The sequence below is a fragment of the Myxocyprinus asiaticus genome, chromosome 14 (genome assembly GCF_019703515.2).
Source record: "Myxocyprinus asiaticus isolate MX2 ecotype Aquarium Trade chromosome 14, UBuf_Myxa_2, whole genome shotgun sequence".
Classification (NCBI taxonomy): Eukaryota; Metazoa; Chordata; class Actinopteri; order Cypriniformes; family Catostomidae; genus Myxocyprinus; species Myxocyprinus asiaticus.
The window spans coordinates 42,214,721-42,230,881 of record NC_059357.1 but is presented as its reverse complement, the minus strand read 5'-3'; the positions used below and the strand labels follow the sequence as shown (position 1 = coordinate 42,230,881).

Genomic DNA, 16,161 nt, shown 5'->3' with positions numbered 1-16,161 from the left:
GATTTTGCAGTGCAGAGGTAAATGTGACGGTGCCTTAGGAAATGATAAACAGTGTTTCTGGGAATAATGCAGGCAAAGCCAAATAATAAAGAAGCCACTCAAATAAATTTTCATCAGTTTATTGTGATACCAGAGAACACAATTACACTTTAATCAGTCCCTACTTAAGGCCGTGTGTGGTCGTAAAGAGAATGGAAAAATAAAAAACTCCAATACATGTGAGGTTGCCAAAAAACCAATGCCTTGTAAATCTGCCCCATATTGTGGCACAATTAAAGACTGAAGTTTAAAATTTAAAAGGTTTCATTAGGCAAAAACTAAATCAGAGTGCTGAAAGGGGAGATATTTTCAATCCAGAACAAGCTCAGGCAAAAAAACAGTGTCCCCTGGGCAAAGACGCCCTCATATGTTCAGAAGTTTACAGAAGTATGACGAATTAAAATGCTTCTTGTCTGGGGAGGATGTCTTTTGTTAGGACATGCCGAAATTAAAGCAAGACCTCTCAAAGATGAGTAACAGGCCTTCAACTACCCCTCCCCTCAAGTGTTTCAGACATCCCAGGTGTAAATCTTCATACATATCCTTCTCTTTGTGAAGTCATCACAGACAGAGTGGCCCACAGCAATTACTGCAAACACATCACTTTAGTAGGGGTTAGATGTCACTTGAAACACAAGTTGTCCCATAAAGGAGGAGCCAAAACAGACAGGGCACGTAAAACAATACTGTGGCGCTTTTGGAATAAGTCGTGCACCAGAGGCTGAATTACTTGAGTTTCTGCCCAATATCTTGTCCCTTGAAAAACACTGTGGTTTTGCTGGTATAATGAAGGTCGAGTCTGGAGTGGTACTGTGGCACAAGTGCAACACCATGTTACTGACCCTTAATGTCACAGCTTGGAGGTCATTTCTAAAGCATTGAGAGTTTTTCAGACTGCATTAAAACAGTGAGACGAAATCGAGAAAACTGAGTTTCTACTCTTAAATACTTAAGAGGTAGGCTCTGTTCCAAAACCTAGTGAGCTGCCTTGCTGTTTACTACCGACATCGCCAGTAGAGGTAAATTGGATTTTGCCGATTCTAAGGTGGTGGAAAAGGTTTATAACCAATTAACTGGCCAATAGTGTTTAAAATCTCCTGTCCACCCTCTCTACTCTGGGCATCACAGGAACTGTGCTTAGCTGGTTCAAATCCTATTACTCAGATAGGTCTTTCAATGTAGCCTGGCGAGGTGAAGTATTCAAGTCACATCAGCTACTTACTGGGGTACCTCCAGGATCAGTGCTTGGACCACTTCTCTTCTCTATATACACAACTGGAACTGGGACCAATCGTTCAAGCACATGGGTTCTCTTACCATTGCTGCTCCGATGACACACTGCTCTACTTGTCTTTCCAAAAACTTTTAGCAAACTATCGTTGGCTGATTTTTGCCAATAACCAATAGTCTCAAAAGCAGCTATCGGTGCCGATTAATCTGCAAAAACTATTAACTGGTTGACCTCTGATAGGCAGATGCCTTATAAGGCAGCATCTTAACTGAAATTGAACCTCATAAGTGACTGATTTGGAACACTCTATATAGACAGCAACTTTGTGCAACATACAAATAGCTTTCCTCACATGAAGTGCACAGGAGACTCGACTCCAAATTGATTTCAATAGTTTGGTGTAACATATTCAGTTTACTAGGTTTTTAGAACAGAGCCATTGGGCAAATTCCAACCAAAAGTTATCATCCCTGTGCCCTTCTCACACCGAAGGGCAGAGCCCTTGAAATGGGCTCTCTGAAAGGCGCATGGCGTTACTGTATTAATGTACCCTTCACTAATAGTCTTGTGGTTAAAAGATTCATTTTCTTACTTTTGTTGGGAACGACTCTTCAAGTGGCGTCCCCTTCCCATAGTTCCTTTCAAGGTACGCAAAAATGCTGTCTGGAATTCGCCCATTTTCTTGGGCAAGAAACAAGTCTTAAATGTTTAGATTAGTGATGCATCGATGTATCTATCGTCTGCCGATATTTATTGATCAACTATTGACCAAATTTAAACCATCAGCATATATAAGCATGAAAATGCAGATATGAAAAACCAATGGTCTATTTATAATTAATCTGTGAATTCAAATACACAATCCAGAAGAATAATAGCCACAGTATATAGAAGGGTTGGCACTCCTTAGAACATAGTAATAATGAATTCAATATTACTTTCTCGTTCTCATGTTAATGCAGAAAAAAATAAACGAATGTGACAGTTGTGAAAGCGGCACTTACCAATAGGCTACATGGTGAGAGAAACCATCCAAAACGCTTTGAAACCAGCAGACTTTGACCTCTGAGACATCGGTATGATAACCATTAAAGGAACAGTTCACCCAAAAATGAAAATTTGCTGATAATTTACTCAACCTCAGGCCATCCAAGATGTATCTGAATTTCTTTCTTCATCAAAACAGAATTTAAGACTTTTAGGATTTCATTTCCGGCCTCCTCTTCTAAACAATGCAAGTGAATGTCCTCCATTTTTTAACGGTCCAAAATGCATATTTAGGTGCATAAAAGTAATCCACGTGACTCCAGTCGACAAATAAAGTTCTTCTGAATGCAAACGATTGATTATTTTGAGAAACAAAACAATACTTATATTTTTTTAACTACAAATGTTCGCTTCCGTACATCTCTGTGACATGCGCACATGAGAGGGATGACATAAGCTCATTGGTAAGGTCACGCGTCACGTGGAGGAGGAGTCAGGAAGCCTTACCAATGAGCTTACGTCATCCCTCTCATGAGCGCACGTCACAGAGATGTACGGAAGTGAACATTTGTAGTTAAAAAGTATGTAAATATATATACATCTTGGATGGCCTGAGGGTGAGTAAATTATCAGCAAATTTTCATTTTTGAGTGAACTATTCCTTTAATGCTGCATGATTGATTTAATTAAGATTGAAATTGCAAAATTGCCTTGTGTGGTTACTAAACCTTAAAAGGCTGCATATTAAAATATAGTCTGCATTTAGCACTTCAGTCAGTTCTGTGTGAGCAAGCGGCAACCTCTAGCGGTCTGGACGGCATTCCCATTGTCCATTATACTACTATAAAATGTAATTTAAAAGGGGGTTTTGTTCCTTTGGTTTAAACTTTTTATTTTACCATGATGTGGTTGACATTTCCGAGAAATTACCCAACATATGGATAGTATGAAGATGTGATGTTCTATCATAGAGTACATACATGTAAAATGTGAGTTATGTTGCTTTGTAATGCAAAGAAAGTACAAAAATAATCTTTTTTCATATCAATCGTCATGTTGTCACATTTAATTTTTTTTTTATCTTTTATTTATCTTTCATAGTGGTTCTCTTTAGAATTTTGGCCTGTCATGTGTTCAAATCAAATCCATGTTCAATGGAAATACTTTATTGTTAGAACAGTAAAAAAGCTTTTGTATCTCTTTGCAAAATTTAAAAGCATAATTCCAAAGTGAAACAGCAATCTGATGACAAAACTTGGTAAGTGACAATATATCATATAACGACCTTGGTTAAACTATTTTTGTTAAAACCGGTATTGGGCAAATATTTTTATATCGGTGCATCTGTGACACAAATCTGAAAACATTGTCCATTCCTGCATTTAAACCCACAACATGTCTGAATCATCAAAAGGGAACATTGATAAAGTCAGAGAGTCAGAAGCTTTCACTCAATATGAAACCAGATGGGGTTATCCAAACAAAACAAAAAAAACAAAAAAAAAAAACAACAGTTAATTTCCTGAACCCATGGCTTCTCAGAGCTATCTATCAGAAGTGAAAGCTGTCTCCACATATGAGACAACATGCAGAAGTAGAGCGGAAATGGATCAGACTGGATAAATATGAAGGCCAAAGTTGATTATTTCCATGTACACAATAAGACTCAAACATGGGCAAACATTTTGCCAATGGGGCTTTGAACAGCAGGAACTTTCCAGGGTCTTCACTATCCTCGGATCACAAGCTGGTGTCAAACTCTCACACTGTGTTGAATCACACAGGACACAGAGTTTGCCAATCTTGATGGAAACGTTCAGATGTAAGCCGCTTGACGTGCAAATGTGGACATTCTTGACACTCTTGAAAAACTTATTGACAGTCATGAAGGTTGGAAAGTTATGAGAAAAATCCAGTTCACATTCATATCTTTAGATGGATAATGAAGAGACTGTGGCATGATGGCTAAAAGTAAAGTCTAGAAAAACCAGAAGCTTGCTGGTTCGCACCCTGCAAGAAGCCATTACCATTGTGCCCTAAGACCTGACCCCAGGTTGCTCCATGGGGCCTGCCCTGGACCTTTATTATGTTCTTTAATAAGACTTTGCGTGAAAGTCACAGAAATACTCCACTGGCGTCAGTCATTTAGCAATGAACAAAGATTCGGTTTAAGTAGAATTCATAAGAGGCAATGCTCAGCATTACACAATTCCTACTAGAACTCGTACCAACTAGTCAACTAATCACTCCATTTTGCACCATCCATGACAAATGCAAGCAGCATTAATGGAGTTCCATAAGCATTCATTTTAATATCAGCAGTGCAGAACGCTCTCCAGCTGGCCATCAGACTATTGTTGCTGCATGGCGTGTGGTGAGTCACATAAGTTAAACATTGACTAGTCGAATACTTTCTTGGATATCTAGTGGACTAAAGATCAGTAGTTACTAGTGCACTAGTTCCTAACCAAAGACCTTCAAAATGGGAGAACATTCCTTGGCACTGCAACAAGAGGGCAGGTTAAGACAGGAAATGAAGAGCGCCAGGGGCTCATTGGCACAAAGCAATGGGCATAACCTCATGAATTTAACTCTGAATCTGGCTGTGTTACACCGTGACCTAACCAGACACAATACAAAATGACACATGACAAAGGGCATCTTTTCCATGTTGATCAGAGTTTTTGTCCTAACTAGCCATGACAGCGACAACTGATGAACGCCAAGACATTCTGTCAACTCTATTTCCGCTGCATAACATCAAGTGGCCCCCTCCGCTGTGAACTCTCATCAGTTACAAGTCATTCTCCTAAGAGCTCATTAAAGCCAACGTCTCACTAGCAGGTTCAAAACAAAAAAGTTTCGCATGAGGGTGTCACACCTACCAAGTGTGGAATTTGAGGCTTGGTTATGAGGTGTAGGACTCTGGGGTATGTGGCACAATCGCTCCTCTGTGCAGTCTTTTTTCATACCTCTACCTGACCTGCTGTTGGCAGGACCTGAGAGCCCTGCATGGGAATAAAGACGCTGAAAGAAAACTGTGTAGAGAAAGAGCTCTCTTTACCCTGAACAGAAAAGTCTACTCTTCTCCTCCAGCTTCCTAACACTCTTTCATTTGTGTTAGAAGCTCTCTAGGAAAACAGAGAGAGCTGTGAGGAGAGATGGGTGGTTGTAGTAGTGACCCTTTCCAAAGGGTTCCAGGAATCTTTCATCTCTCTTCATCCCTGTAGACGGGACCCAAGATGGATGCACACTCTCTAAGAGAACTGAGATAAACCTCTCAGTACCCTAACTGCCATTATATCCACAGCACATGACATTTATATACATACGACGCATTCTATTGTACCATCTGCAATATTTCCTAAAGGTGCTGTAAGTGATTTCAGCCACTGAATTAGTCCTCCCCCATCCCATCAACCACATACTCTCTCCAAAACTCCACCATCCAAAGATATAACAGCCAACCCGATGTCAGCTAACCTGAGCATGCAATAAAGTTTCACACTGAGAGTGTTTCTGATTGGCTAAAAAGTGAGAGCAAACAAAGTCTCAGGCTATCACAGAGAAAGGTTTGATTTCTGTCAGGTAGCATGGACATTTTATGTGTGGTTTTGAAAATACTCTTGGTCTAAGTGAACCGAAGGGGTCAAGGTTTGGCTGGTTAGCAAGGGCATTTAGCCCCATTGCCGGCAATTCAAAAGTAGCCATGTATTCAGAAGAAATACAGTTTTTTGTAAGCAACATATAAATCACAAATATTTCATTATATTATAGATGTTTTACCAGTGACTGATTCTTTGTTATTTAAGCCAATATTCAGTGATATTCCCCTCAACTGCAACTGCAAGTAAAATTTGAGACCTATGGCATAGGGAAAGATTATTGAACAACAACTTAAATTTCGGTCTGTTTCTCACACAATCATATGGTTTCAAAAGACCTGGAATACAGCGAGTCTTAGACTACTTTTATGATGCTTTTATTGTGCTTCGTATATTATACCCTTAAGCTGTTATTTAACCTTTAGAATATTATCAACTTGTTCAGCACCAATTAAAAGTGAAAAGAGGCAAATTGCTTAATACTTTAAATGTTTCAAATGCTAGAATTAGTTGAATAAAATTGGAATAATACCATGTTCTTTTCTAGCTACACAGGTCTGCTGCACTTTGCCATCCCAACAGACAAAAACAAATTTTTACACTGCAGGACGCCTGCAGAGATACTGAGCAGTTGCTGATTTACCCAAAACTGCACAATTCGTAAATGTTCCCAGAGCTCAGCGAGGGCCTTATGTTACGAGCCCTTTCCACTTTCGCCTTCATTTCTCGGGATGTCAGGATGGATTTGATATGTCCTGGCAGCACGGCCCTGCCTGGACAAAGGACAGGGCTCCAAAGAGTCCCTCTCACACTGGCCCGGGCATTCATTCACACACATTCCAGGACTTTTGCCATGGAAACGTCCCCCATACAAATCCCAACAGTTACCCAGAAAATCAAAGGCGCCTCAAATACAAATTTGTCTCACAGGCAAGCAAAACCTTAAACGCTACACCACTATAATTTGCTGAACGCCCCCACCCCCAGGATTCAATTCTCCTTTTTTAGTAAGAAACTTGGGTATACACCAGTATTAAACACTTTCACAATTAAGAGCATGATGTGCAACTACAGTGTCCCTTATAAGGGTGAATCACACAAAAAGATTTCTGGGTCAAATTTCAGCACAAAATGATAAAAAAAATAAATTATGAATAAAAAGTGCTTAATTGTCAAAAATAAAAAATAAAATAAAAATCCTATACACACACACACACACACACACACACACACACACAGCAGACATATAATAATAATGTACAGATTTTGCTGTTTCGGAAGGAAATTGGTACTTTAATTCACCAAAGTGGCATTCAGCTGATCACAAAGTATAGTCAGGACATTACTGATGTAAAAAACAGCAACATCACTATTTGAAAAAAGTCATTTTTGATCAAATCTAGACAGGCCCCATTTCCATCAGCCATCACTCCAACACCTTATCCTTGAGTAATCATGCTAAATTGATCATTTGGTACTAGAAAATCACTTGCCATTATATCAAACACAGTTGAAAGATATTTGGTTTGTTAAATGAAACTTAACATTGTCTTTATGTTTGTGTTTGAGTTGCCACAGTATGCAATAGACTGTCATGTCTTAAGGTCAATATTAGGTCAAAAATGGCAAAAAAGAAACAGCTTTCTCTAGAAACTCATCAGTCAATCATTGTTTTGAAGAATGAAGGCTATACAATGCTTGAAATTGCCAAAAAACTGAAGATTTCATACAAATGTGTACACTACACTCTTCAAAGACAAAGGACAACTGGCTCTAACAAGGACAGAAAGAGATGTGGAAGGCCAGATGTACAACTAAACAAGAGGATAAGTACATCAGAGTCTCTAGTTTGAGAAATAGACACCTCACATGTCCTCAGCTGACAGCTTCATTGAATTCTACCCGCTCAACACCAGTTTCATGTACAACAGTAAAGAGAAGACTCAGGGGTGCAGGCCTTATGGGAAAAATTGCAAAGAAAAAGCCACTTTTGAAACAGAAAAACAAAAAAATGTGGATATGGATATGGACATATTTTGTAAGATTCACCCTGATTGCCCAAAGCCTGATTCGTGCCTCTGCATGATTGTGTTACACACACTTGGAGAAAGTTTAACTACATTCTTTCGCCCCCTATCCTGTTTTCCTCTTTTGTCAGAAATGTTCCATTTGACAGAGATGTTACATAACCAAACCCAGCAGATACCATGGCAACTTAAAAAAACAACAAAATAAAACAACATGACTGATGCATCTTGTTCAAAGGAGTGGACTGCTATCAGGCACTTTCCACAAACACTTTGCAGTCCTATTAACTGTACTTTTTTACAGCATTAGATGCACAAATCCCAAGTTTCCATTGTGAGAACTATGGAACATGTTAGATAAACTATTTTCTATCATAAAATTAACCTAGCATGAAACGTACTTAGTATTAAACACATAAAATTTCTGTAGGTCCTTAATATGGTGATTTTGGCCTGTTCCACCTCAGAGGATATTCAATTAATTGTAGTAAAACAAATGTTTTAACCAAAAACTTAATATTTAGCTGTGTCCCACATTTTGAGCAAAAATTTACATACTTTAAAACTGTGACACCCAAAAAGTTATAGGCTATTGTTTGGACCCTTTCTACAGCAAGGTGGGAAAACAAGTAAATTATCTTATTCAATTTACTTAATTTTAACACAAATTGTAGTGTTGACTGGATTTATCAAGCTCAACCATTCAACCCTGTTACCCTAGTTATTGTTAGAAAATGTATGTTTATCAATAAGTACAAACCAACATTTGGTCCATATCTAGCTAGCTCCTACTGAGCGATAATTTAGGCTAAATTTGCCAAAAAATATCATTTGTCTATTTAATTTTGATGTTTATATTAAGGATGAATGATACGGAATTTCTGGGCCAATACTTATCACAGATATTTCCCAGTTCATTGTGGCCGATACCGTTCACTATAATTCACAGGTCCTTGTGGCTGATAACAGATCATTCATAGCTCATTGTGGCCGATACAATAACCGATAATTTACAGCTCACTGTGGCCAATAAAGTCACTATAATTCACAGCTCATTGTGGCCTATATGATTACCGATAATTCACAGCTCACTGTGGCCGATAAATTCACTATAATTCACAGCTCATTGTGGCTGATACAGATCATTGATAATTCACAGCTCACTGTGGCCAATAAGTTCACTATAATTCACAGCTCATTGTGGCCGATACTGATAACAGGTAATTCACAGCTCATTGTGGCTGATACTGTTCACTACAATTCACAGCTCATTATGGCCGATACAATAACTGATAATTTACAGCTCATTATGGTCATTGTCAAACTTTGCAATAGAAAAAAAACAGCTGATATAATATTTAGTTTGACCTCCTGATGTTGACGATCAACATGTTCTGAAGGCTCCTTTCAGATACCATTTGCTGAAAAAAATACAAAGTGAATTTTTAAGGCCCAATTTTCAGTGCCCAATTTGTACAATCTCCATTTGATCTCTGTTTAAGACCATAAGCCAGTCTAACCCAATGAAGTTTATCTTTAATATTATCTTTAATATCAGTAAAGTGGTTTAATGTCATATAGTGCCAGATTTCCTCATGACAGACTCCATTAGTTTGTGTTCACACCAGTCACACATGAAAGCAGGGATCAGCACTTAATACCTCCCATAAATCTCCATCCATCATTCCATGTTTTCCCTTTGGCTTTCCCATCCGGCCTCAATGATGGGTGCTTTGTAAACACTCCTATCTCATTCGTTCTCTCGAAGGTCTTTTTCCACTAATGGCCTTCTCTGACCCCTCGACCAGCCCACCCCCCTTTCCGTCTTTAAGCCAGATAGGTGGTGGTGACCCAAAAACAAGCACCTAAATGTCGCCAAAGACTTGACTCTTAATATATGTGGTCAATATAGCATTTTACAGCCCTGTGAGAGGCCAGTCTTATCTCAAAGACACTGTTGACATAACATGTTTTAATGGACTGTGGAAGCAGCAGTACTTTGTCAGTTTAAGAGGCGACACAGGTAAGGTATCTGGCTGAAATTAGACTAGACGTATATACAACACAAATGTTAGTTTGTATATGAAGTTCATCAAACATGATCATGTCAAAGATGAAGAGATGGCAGAGTTATTTCAAGGCATCCAGCTTGCATGAAAGTGCAACTTAACAGAGGGATAAAGCAATAGTTCACAGAAAAGTTAAATTCCCTCATCATTTACTCACTCTCATGTGGTTACAAGTCTCTTCTGTGGGTCACATAACATGACTTTTTTAATTGTATCCTGGACATTCTTTTCCATATAATGAAATTGAAGGGGACGGGTGCTGTCAAGTAAAAAAAAAAAAAAAAAAAAGAAAACTCATGAAAGTATCTAAAAATACGACACTCATGCAATATATTTGAAGTTTTCTGAAGCCATCTAATAGCTTTATGAATACCGAAACCAAAATTGTTATTCACTACAAACTCATGTGGAAAACAAAAAAAGGTACATCAATAGGAAACGCCATTTACTCTCATGTGTTTCAAAGTCAATGGCACCGTATTTCATTTGAGAGCTACAGCGAAGGGGAAGATTTTCAGTGAACTACAAATTAATGGACTACTTTTTTTTTTTTTTTGTCTTTTAGAGCTTGACAACTCCCATACCTTTTCACTTTTATTATTTGGAAGACTGGCAAGGATATTCTTTAAAAATTCATATTTTGTGTTCCACAGAAAAAAAAAAGTTGTATGGGTTGATTGATATTTTTTTTTGCATTATGACATTTTCACCCACAATTTTCATAATGTAATGCAGAATTTTTTTTTATTTAGTTGTCAAATATTTTTACATAATGATAGCATTTGTTCTACTGCCTTTAATTCATGTTAATTAAAAAATATTATGATAAAACAATATTATAACAATACTATTTTTACTGTAATACAGTAAACAATACTGTATGACAGTAATGAGAATCTAATGAGAGTCAACATTGAGAATAATGGAAGTGTGCTCATGGCATAAAAATTGACTTGATTTTCTTTATGCAAAATATACTTTACTTGCATGTGATTCTCTCAAATAAAAAAATATATATAAACAATATATGGGTCAATATATGGATAATAGTTCAGTCCTGTAGTCTTTTTAAAATGAAATGTAAGCTTTTTTTAAGACATTGATATCTCTATTATAATGAATTGAAAGAAATATTATATTGTGCATTTAGAGATGTATTTCATTCATCTCTATCATAAAAAAACTAGAGCTGTCGAAATTAACACGTTAATGTATGCGATTAATTTAGAATGTTTAACGCGTTCATTTTTCTTAATCGCGATTAACGCATTTGCCAATTTTCACATCAGATTCTGACATTTTATTCAGCTCCTGTGAGTTCTGAACACTGGCTAGAATAGAGCGGAAACTTTGTGATGTGTGATTATGATACGCTATTTAGTGCATTTCTATCTTTATACTGTGGAATGCTTTGTTTGAAAAATGTTAATAAAACATTATTTTTACATATTTGTGGCGCGGAGGAGGGCGAGGCCGGGCCAGAATGACCCTCGCCTGATGAGGCAAGCATCGGATAAAGGCGACCAGGGACGGCCGTTCGAGAGAGAACTATGGGCAGCTGCCTGTATGTGTTTATGATTGTGTGCTTTTGTTTAAGTTTATTATTACGCAGGGCCTAGGTATCTCAGTGGTAAAAGACGCTGGCTACCACCCCTGGAGTTCGCTAGTTCGCTAGTTTGAATCCCAGGGCGAGCTGAGTGACTCCAGCCAGGTCTCCTAAGCAACCAAATTGGCCCGGTTGCTAGGGAGGGTAGAGTCACATGGGGTAACCTCCTCGTGGTCGCTATAATGTGGTTCGTTCTCGGTGGGGCGCATGGTGAGTTGAGCGCGGATGCCGCGGTGGATGGCGTAAAGTCTTCACACACGCTATATCTCCGTGGCAACGCGCTCAACAAGCCACGTGATAAGATGCGTGGGTTGATGGTCTCAGACGCAGAGGCAACTGCGATTCATCCTCTGCCACCCGGATTGAGGCGAATCACTATACGACCACGAGGACTTAAAAGCACACTGGAATTGGGCATTCCAAATTGGGTGAAAAAAAAAAAAAAAAAAAGTTTATTATTACACACGCCCGGACCCCAATCAGCCTGGTGAGGCGAGCGAGGGATAAAGACAACCGGGGACGGCCGTTCGAGAGAGATAGAGAACTATGGGCAGCTGCCCTGTATATTTACATTGCCAAGCCGGTTCTCGCCTCCTCCTTTCCCTCTTACCCCTTTACAATATTGTTTTCTTTTCTAAGAAGGAACTAAATGCATTTTGACAGGAAAAGAAGAATATATATTCAAATTTCAGCACTTTTAAAATCTGCGATTAATCACAATTAACTATGAAAAATCGTGTGATTAATCGCGATTAAATATTTTAATCGACTGACAGCACTAACTGACAACAAACATTTTGAATAATAACTCACCCATCTGGATCCTGATAGTTAATGTTCAGTCTTTTGGTGGAGCCCAGTAACTCTACAACACAAGAGAGAGAGCACAGAAGACAAACATCAGCTGCAAATCATTCAAGAACTGAAAGGAGAAAGTCAATGAAAGGATGATGAAACCAGTACAAGATGTTAATAAAGCAGGGCTGCCATTTCAATCAAACATGGACTCAGTTGACTTCTCGGGGTTTCCGAGAAAAAATATCAACTAATAAACAAAACAAGGCTTCACACTGGTAACCTCGATAGGATATTTATGCACAGTCGACAGTCTGAACTGCATGAAAACAGATTTTTACAAACCGATCCAGCCACATTGCCACATACATCATATGGGGTTGGGAATTTCATTCAAAATAAGATTTTTGGACATTCGTTTCAGTCTGGTCTGTAAGATCTTTTGGCAACAAAATTTCCAATTTTCCATCTGCTTCTTCCACATGTAGTTATTGTCAGTTGTTGCATTTAAAAGTTAAAGAACTTCAAAATACCTGAAGAAAGCCTTTGACCAAATATTGCCAATAAAGATTTGCAATCTGCGACAGCTTTTTCAAAATATTTGCAAGAAGAAAAATGTGCATTATCCATTGATGAGGTTGTCAGCATACTGTATTCTGGCTGGGTTATCAGCCAACACAAATGCCAAAGTAGAAAATATTGGCCGATTGATCAGCCTGACCGATATTTTGGTCAATCACTATTTCAGCAAGGCTGTTAACCTACACTGACTCGATATTAATTTCTTACTGACAACACAGTACAGCGTTTTACTTGTTGTTCTCTCGTCAGTTCCTGAGAGTACATGTTTAGTGTCACAAGAGGTAAATGAGAGACTAGTGTGTTTACAGGCTGTCATTGGACATTGGACAGTGTGGAATGTGTCTGTATAACTCTGTGTGATAACAGGTCTCTAATACACTCACATCAGTGTACACGAACAGACACAATTAACCTCTCCGGCACCAGTCAACTCCCATGCACATAAACAGAATTCCATGTAAAACAAAACCCTGCGACTAGACAAGTAAATATTGTTTATAATTGTCCAAGTTTAAAACAGTTTGTTAGGTAGGGTGTTTTGGGTGGTAGCTTGAGTGGTTGCTGGGCATTAATAGGTGGTCTCTAGGGTTATCTGGGTGGTCGCAAGGCAACTGGTAGGGTGTTTTGGGTGGTTGCTAGGCCATTGATACATGGTCGCTAGGCAATTGCTAGGGTGTTCTTGGTGGTTGCTAGGCCACTGATAGATGGACGCTAGGGTGATCTGGCTGGTCGCTAGGAAAGTGCTAAGGTGTTCTGGGTGATTGCTAGGGCATTTATAGGTGGTTGCTAGGGTGATTTGGGTGGTTACTAGGCAATTGCTAGGGTGTTCTGGGTGGTTACTAAGCGGCTTCAAAACAGATAAGCACTAGCGGCACAAAAATTTCCACACTATACCTTAAACTGTTTTTAGTTCATGCTAAAATCTTTTTAAAAAAAATTTAAAAACCCTACATTTTCTACAGATCGAAAAGTCGAAAGAATCCTGAATTGCTAAGGGTTGTGGACAATATTAGTTCAAAAACCATATACGAATGCAACTTCACCTTTGGCATATGATAAACACTAATCCTAATCTGGCATACTATATATTAGTGCACGACCGATATATCGATATATCGATATTACAGAACATATAATGCAGAAAACAATGCTTTAGAATTGGTGTCAAAGCGTAGTTTGTCTAGCAGAGTGTGCTCCGACTCCATTGTTTACAGAGCTGAGCTGACGGTGGTTCTGCAGACAGGGCGGAGTTCAGCAGTGTCTCGGTAAATTAACTAGTTTGTGAAATACATACTGGAAAGTTAATAAACAATGACCCCATCATTTTCCATTTTCAATACTGAATAACAGTAACCTTGTCCCTGACAACCATGTCACTCATATCTGTTTGCTGTTAGCCAGCTTTAGTTTGTCAGTGCAGTCAGTAATGTAGCAGATTGAAAGGTAAACATCAGAGCATCTTTTTGCAGCTCAGCAGACAATGGGTGCGGTGGTGGATTGTGTCTTTTTAGTGTTGATTTCACACTATGTTGTTACCTAGATGGTGAGACACAATGCTGGAAAGTAAAATAAACGACATCCATCTTTTACTCTCCGTGACAACGAGCTTATAGCTAACTAGCTAATCATGTAGCTACTTTCATTGTTGTCAGCTGAGTGGAAGCTAATGAGTAAACGTATTCACCAAACTGTTTTGTTCAGGATTCACAGTTTGGTACCCCCTTCAACCGAACAATTCCAGTCATTGCATTTATAAAATGTAATATTTAAAAGTTTCCACCGTTGAAAGTTTCCCCTGAATTTATATAGCAGAATATGGTGTAACACCGCTGCTTATCTGTTTATCTTGACTTGGCAGTATTAAAATAGTCAGCATTTGACTGATACTAAACAGCACTGATGTTTATTTAGCTATTTATTTTATTTTTATTATTCTTTATTTAAATGGTCAGCATTTGACTGATACTAAACAGTAATACTGATGTTTATTTAGCTATTTATTTTATTTTTATTTATTCTTTATTTTAATGGTCAGCATTTGACTGATACTAAACAGTACTGATGTTTATTTAGCTATTTGTTTTATTTTTATTTATTCTTTATTTAAATGGTCAGCAATTGACTTATACTAAACATACAGTACTGATGTTTATTAAGCTATTTATTGTATTTTTATTTATTCTTTATTTTCTCAGTGTTCAATTCTAGAATTTGTTGACAATGAATAATAATAATGTCAAATATTCTTTGATAAAAATATTTGTTTAAGAAAGCAGCCTTCTGAGTACCTTTGCATAGTCATATCTGTGCAAAATCTGTGAAAAATCCACATAGAAAAGGTCTGTTTTCATTCCAGCTCAAAAATTAACTATATCGGCCACCATATTGGTAATCTGTGAATTTTCCCTCTCTAAAATCAGTATCGGTCTCAAAAATCCCATATCGGTCAGGCTCTACTATATATAGAGTATGGATAGTATGGATAGCAAATTGGGATGCACTAATGGACTTCAAAGGTCTACAGACCATCAACTGTAGGCTAAACTTGTCGAAGTTCAGCCTTAACCATGAGAGGGTGGGATACAGGCTGCTGAGCAGGTCTGATGAACCAGCACACTCTCACGGCAAAATCGTACAGATTCGTACGAGTTGGCTAAATTTTGTACTTTTGCAACAGTCAATCAGGTAACTCTCCCTTGTCTCCTAAAACGTGAAAATTACTTTCTTCCATCCTACAAAACATACTCTTTATGTTTCAAATCACCCTAACAATTAGGGATAGGGCAATATATTGAATTTCGATATATATCGCACACCAAAAAAATTATGAACCATATCGTGGCATAACTCGATATTTTGAAATTTGCACCATTGTTTTCTGTCCATGTGATCATAAATGAAATGACCCGTCAAACATCACAAACACCACTGCTGCGCTTTTTTATACACTGTTTACAGGGTTCACACAAGCGCCTTGAAGTGCTTGAATTAAGCTTTTAGAACTTTTAGAACTGGAATACCTGGAAAATCACCTTGTTTTGATGAAAAGTGATTGAGATTAAAATGGATTGTTTTCTCCGTGTAATGTGTGTCCATCAATGATGAGGCGGACTCCACTTTCATTGAATAATGTGTCTTAACATCCTTTCTGTTCTTTACAGTCAGATAAAAAAGTAAAAATAAATATTGATTTTAATCTCACGCAACATGGATGTGCTAA

The 16,161-nt window shown here is 38.1% G+C and overlaps 1 protein-coding gene across 5 annotated transcripts in view; it reads right to left on the bottom strand.

Moving 5' to 3' along the window:
• The window catches only part of LOC127451150 (caskin-2-like), a 116,789-nt gene that overhangs the window by 44,555 nt on the left and 56,073 nt on the right, over positions 1–16,161 (bottom strand). For all 5 annotated transcript variants that reach the window (XM_051715609.1, XM_051715610.1, XM_051715611.1 and 2 more), the window contains exon 3: positions 12,378–12,429. In XM_051715609.1, coding sequence (XP_051571569.1) covers positions 12,378–12,429 — 52 coding nt within the window. The remainder of the gene's footprint in view (positions 1–12,377; positions 12,430–16,161) is intronic.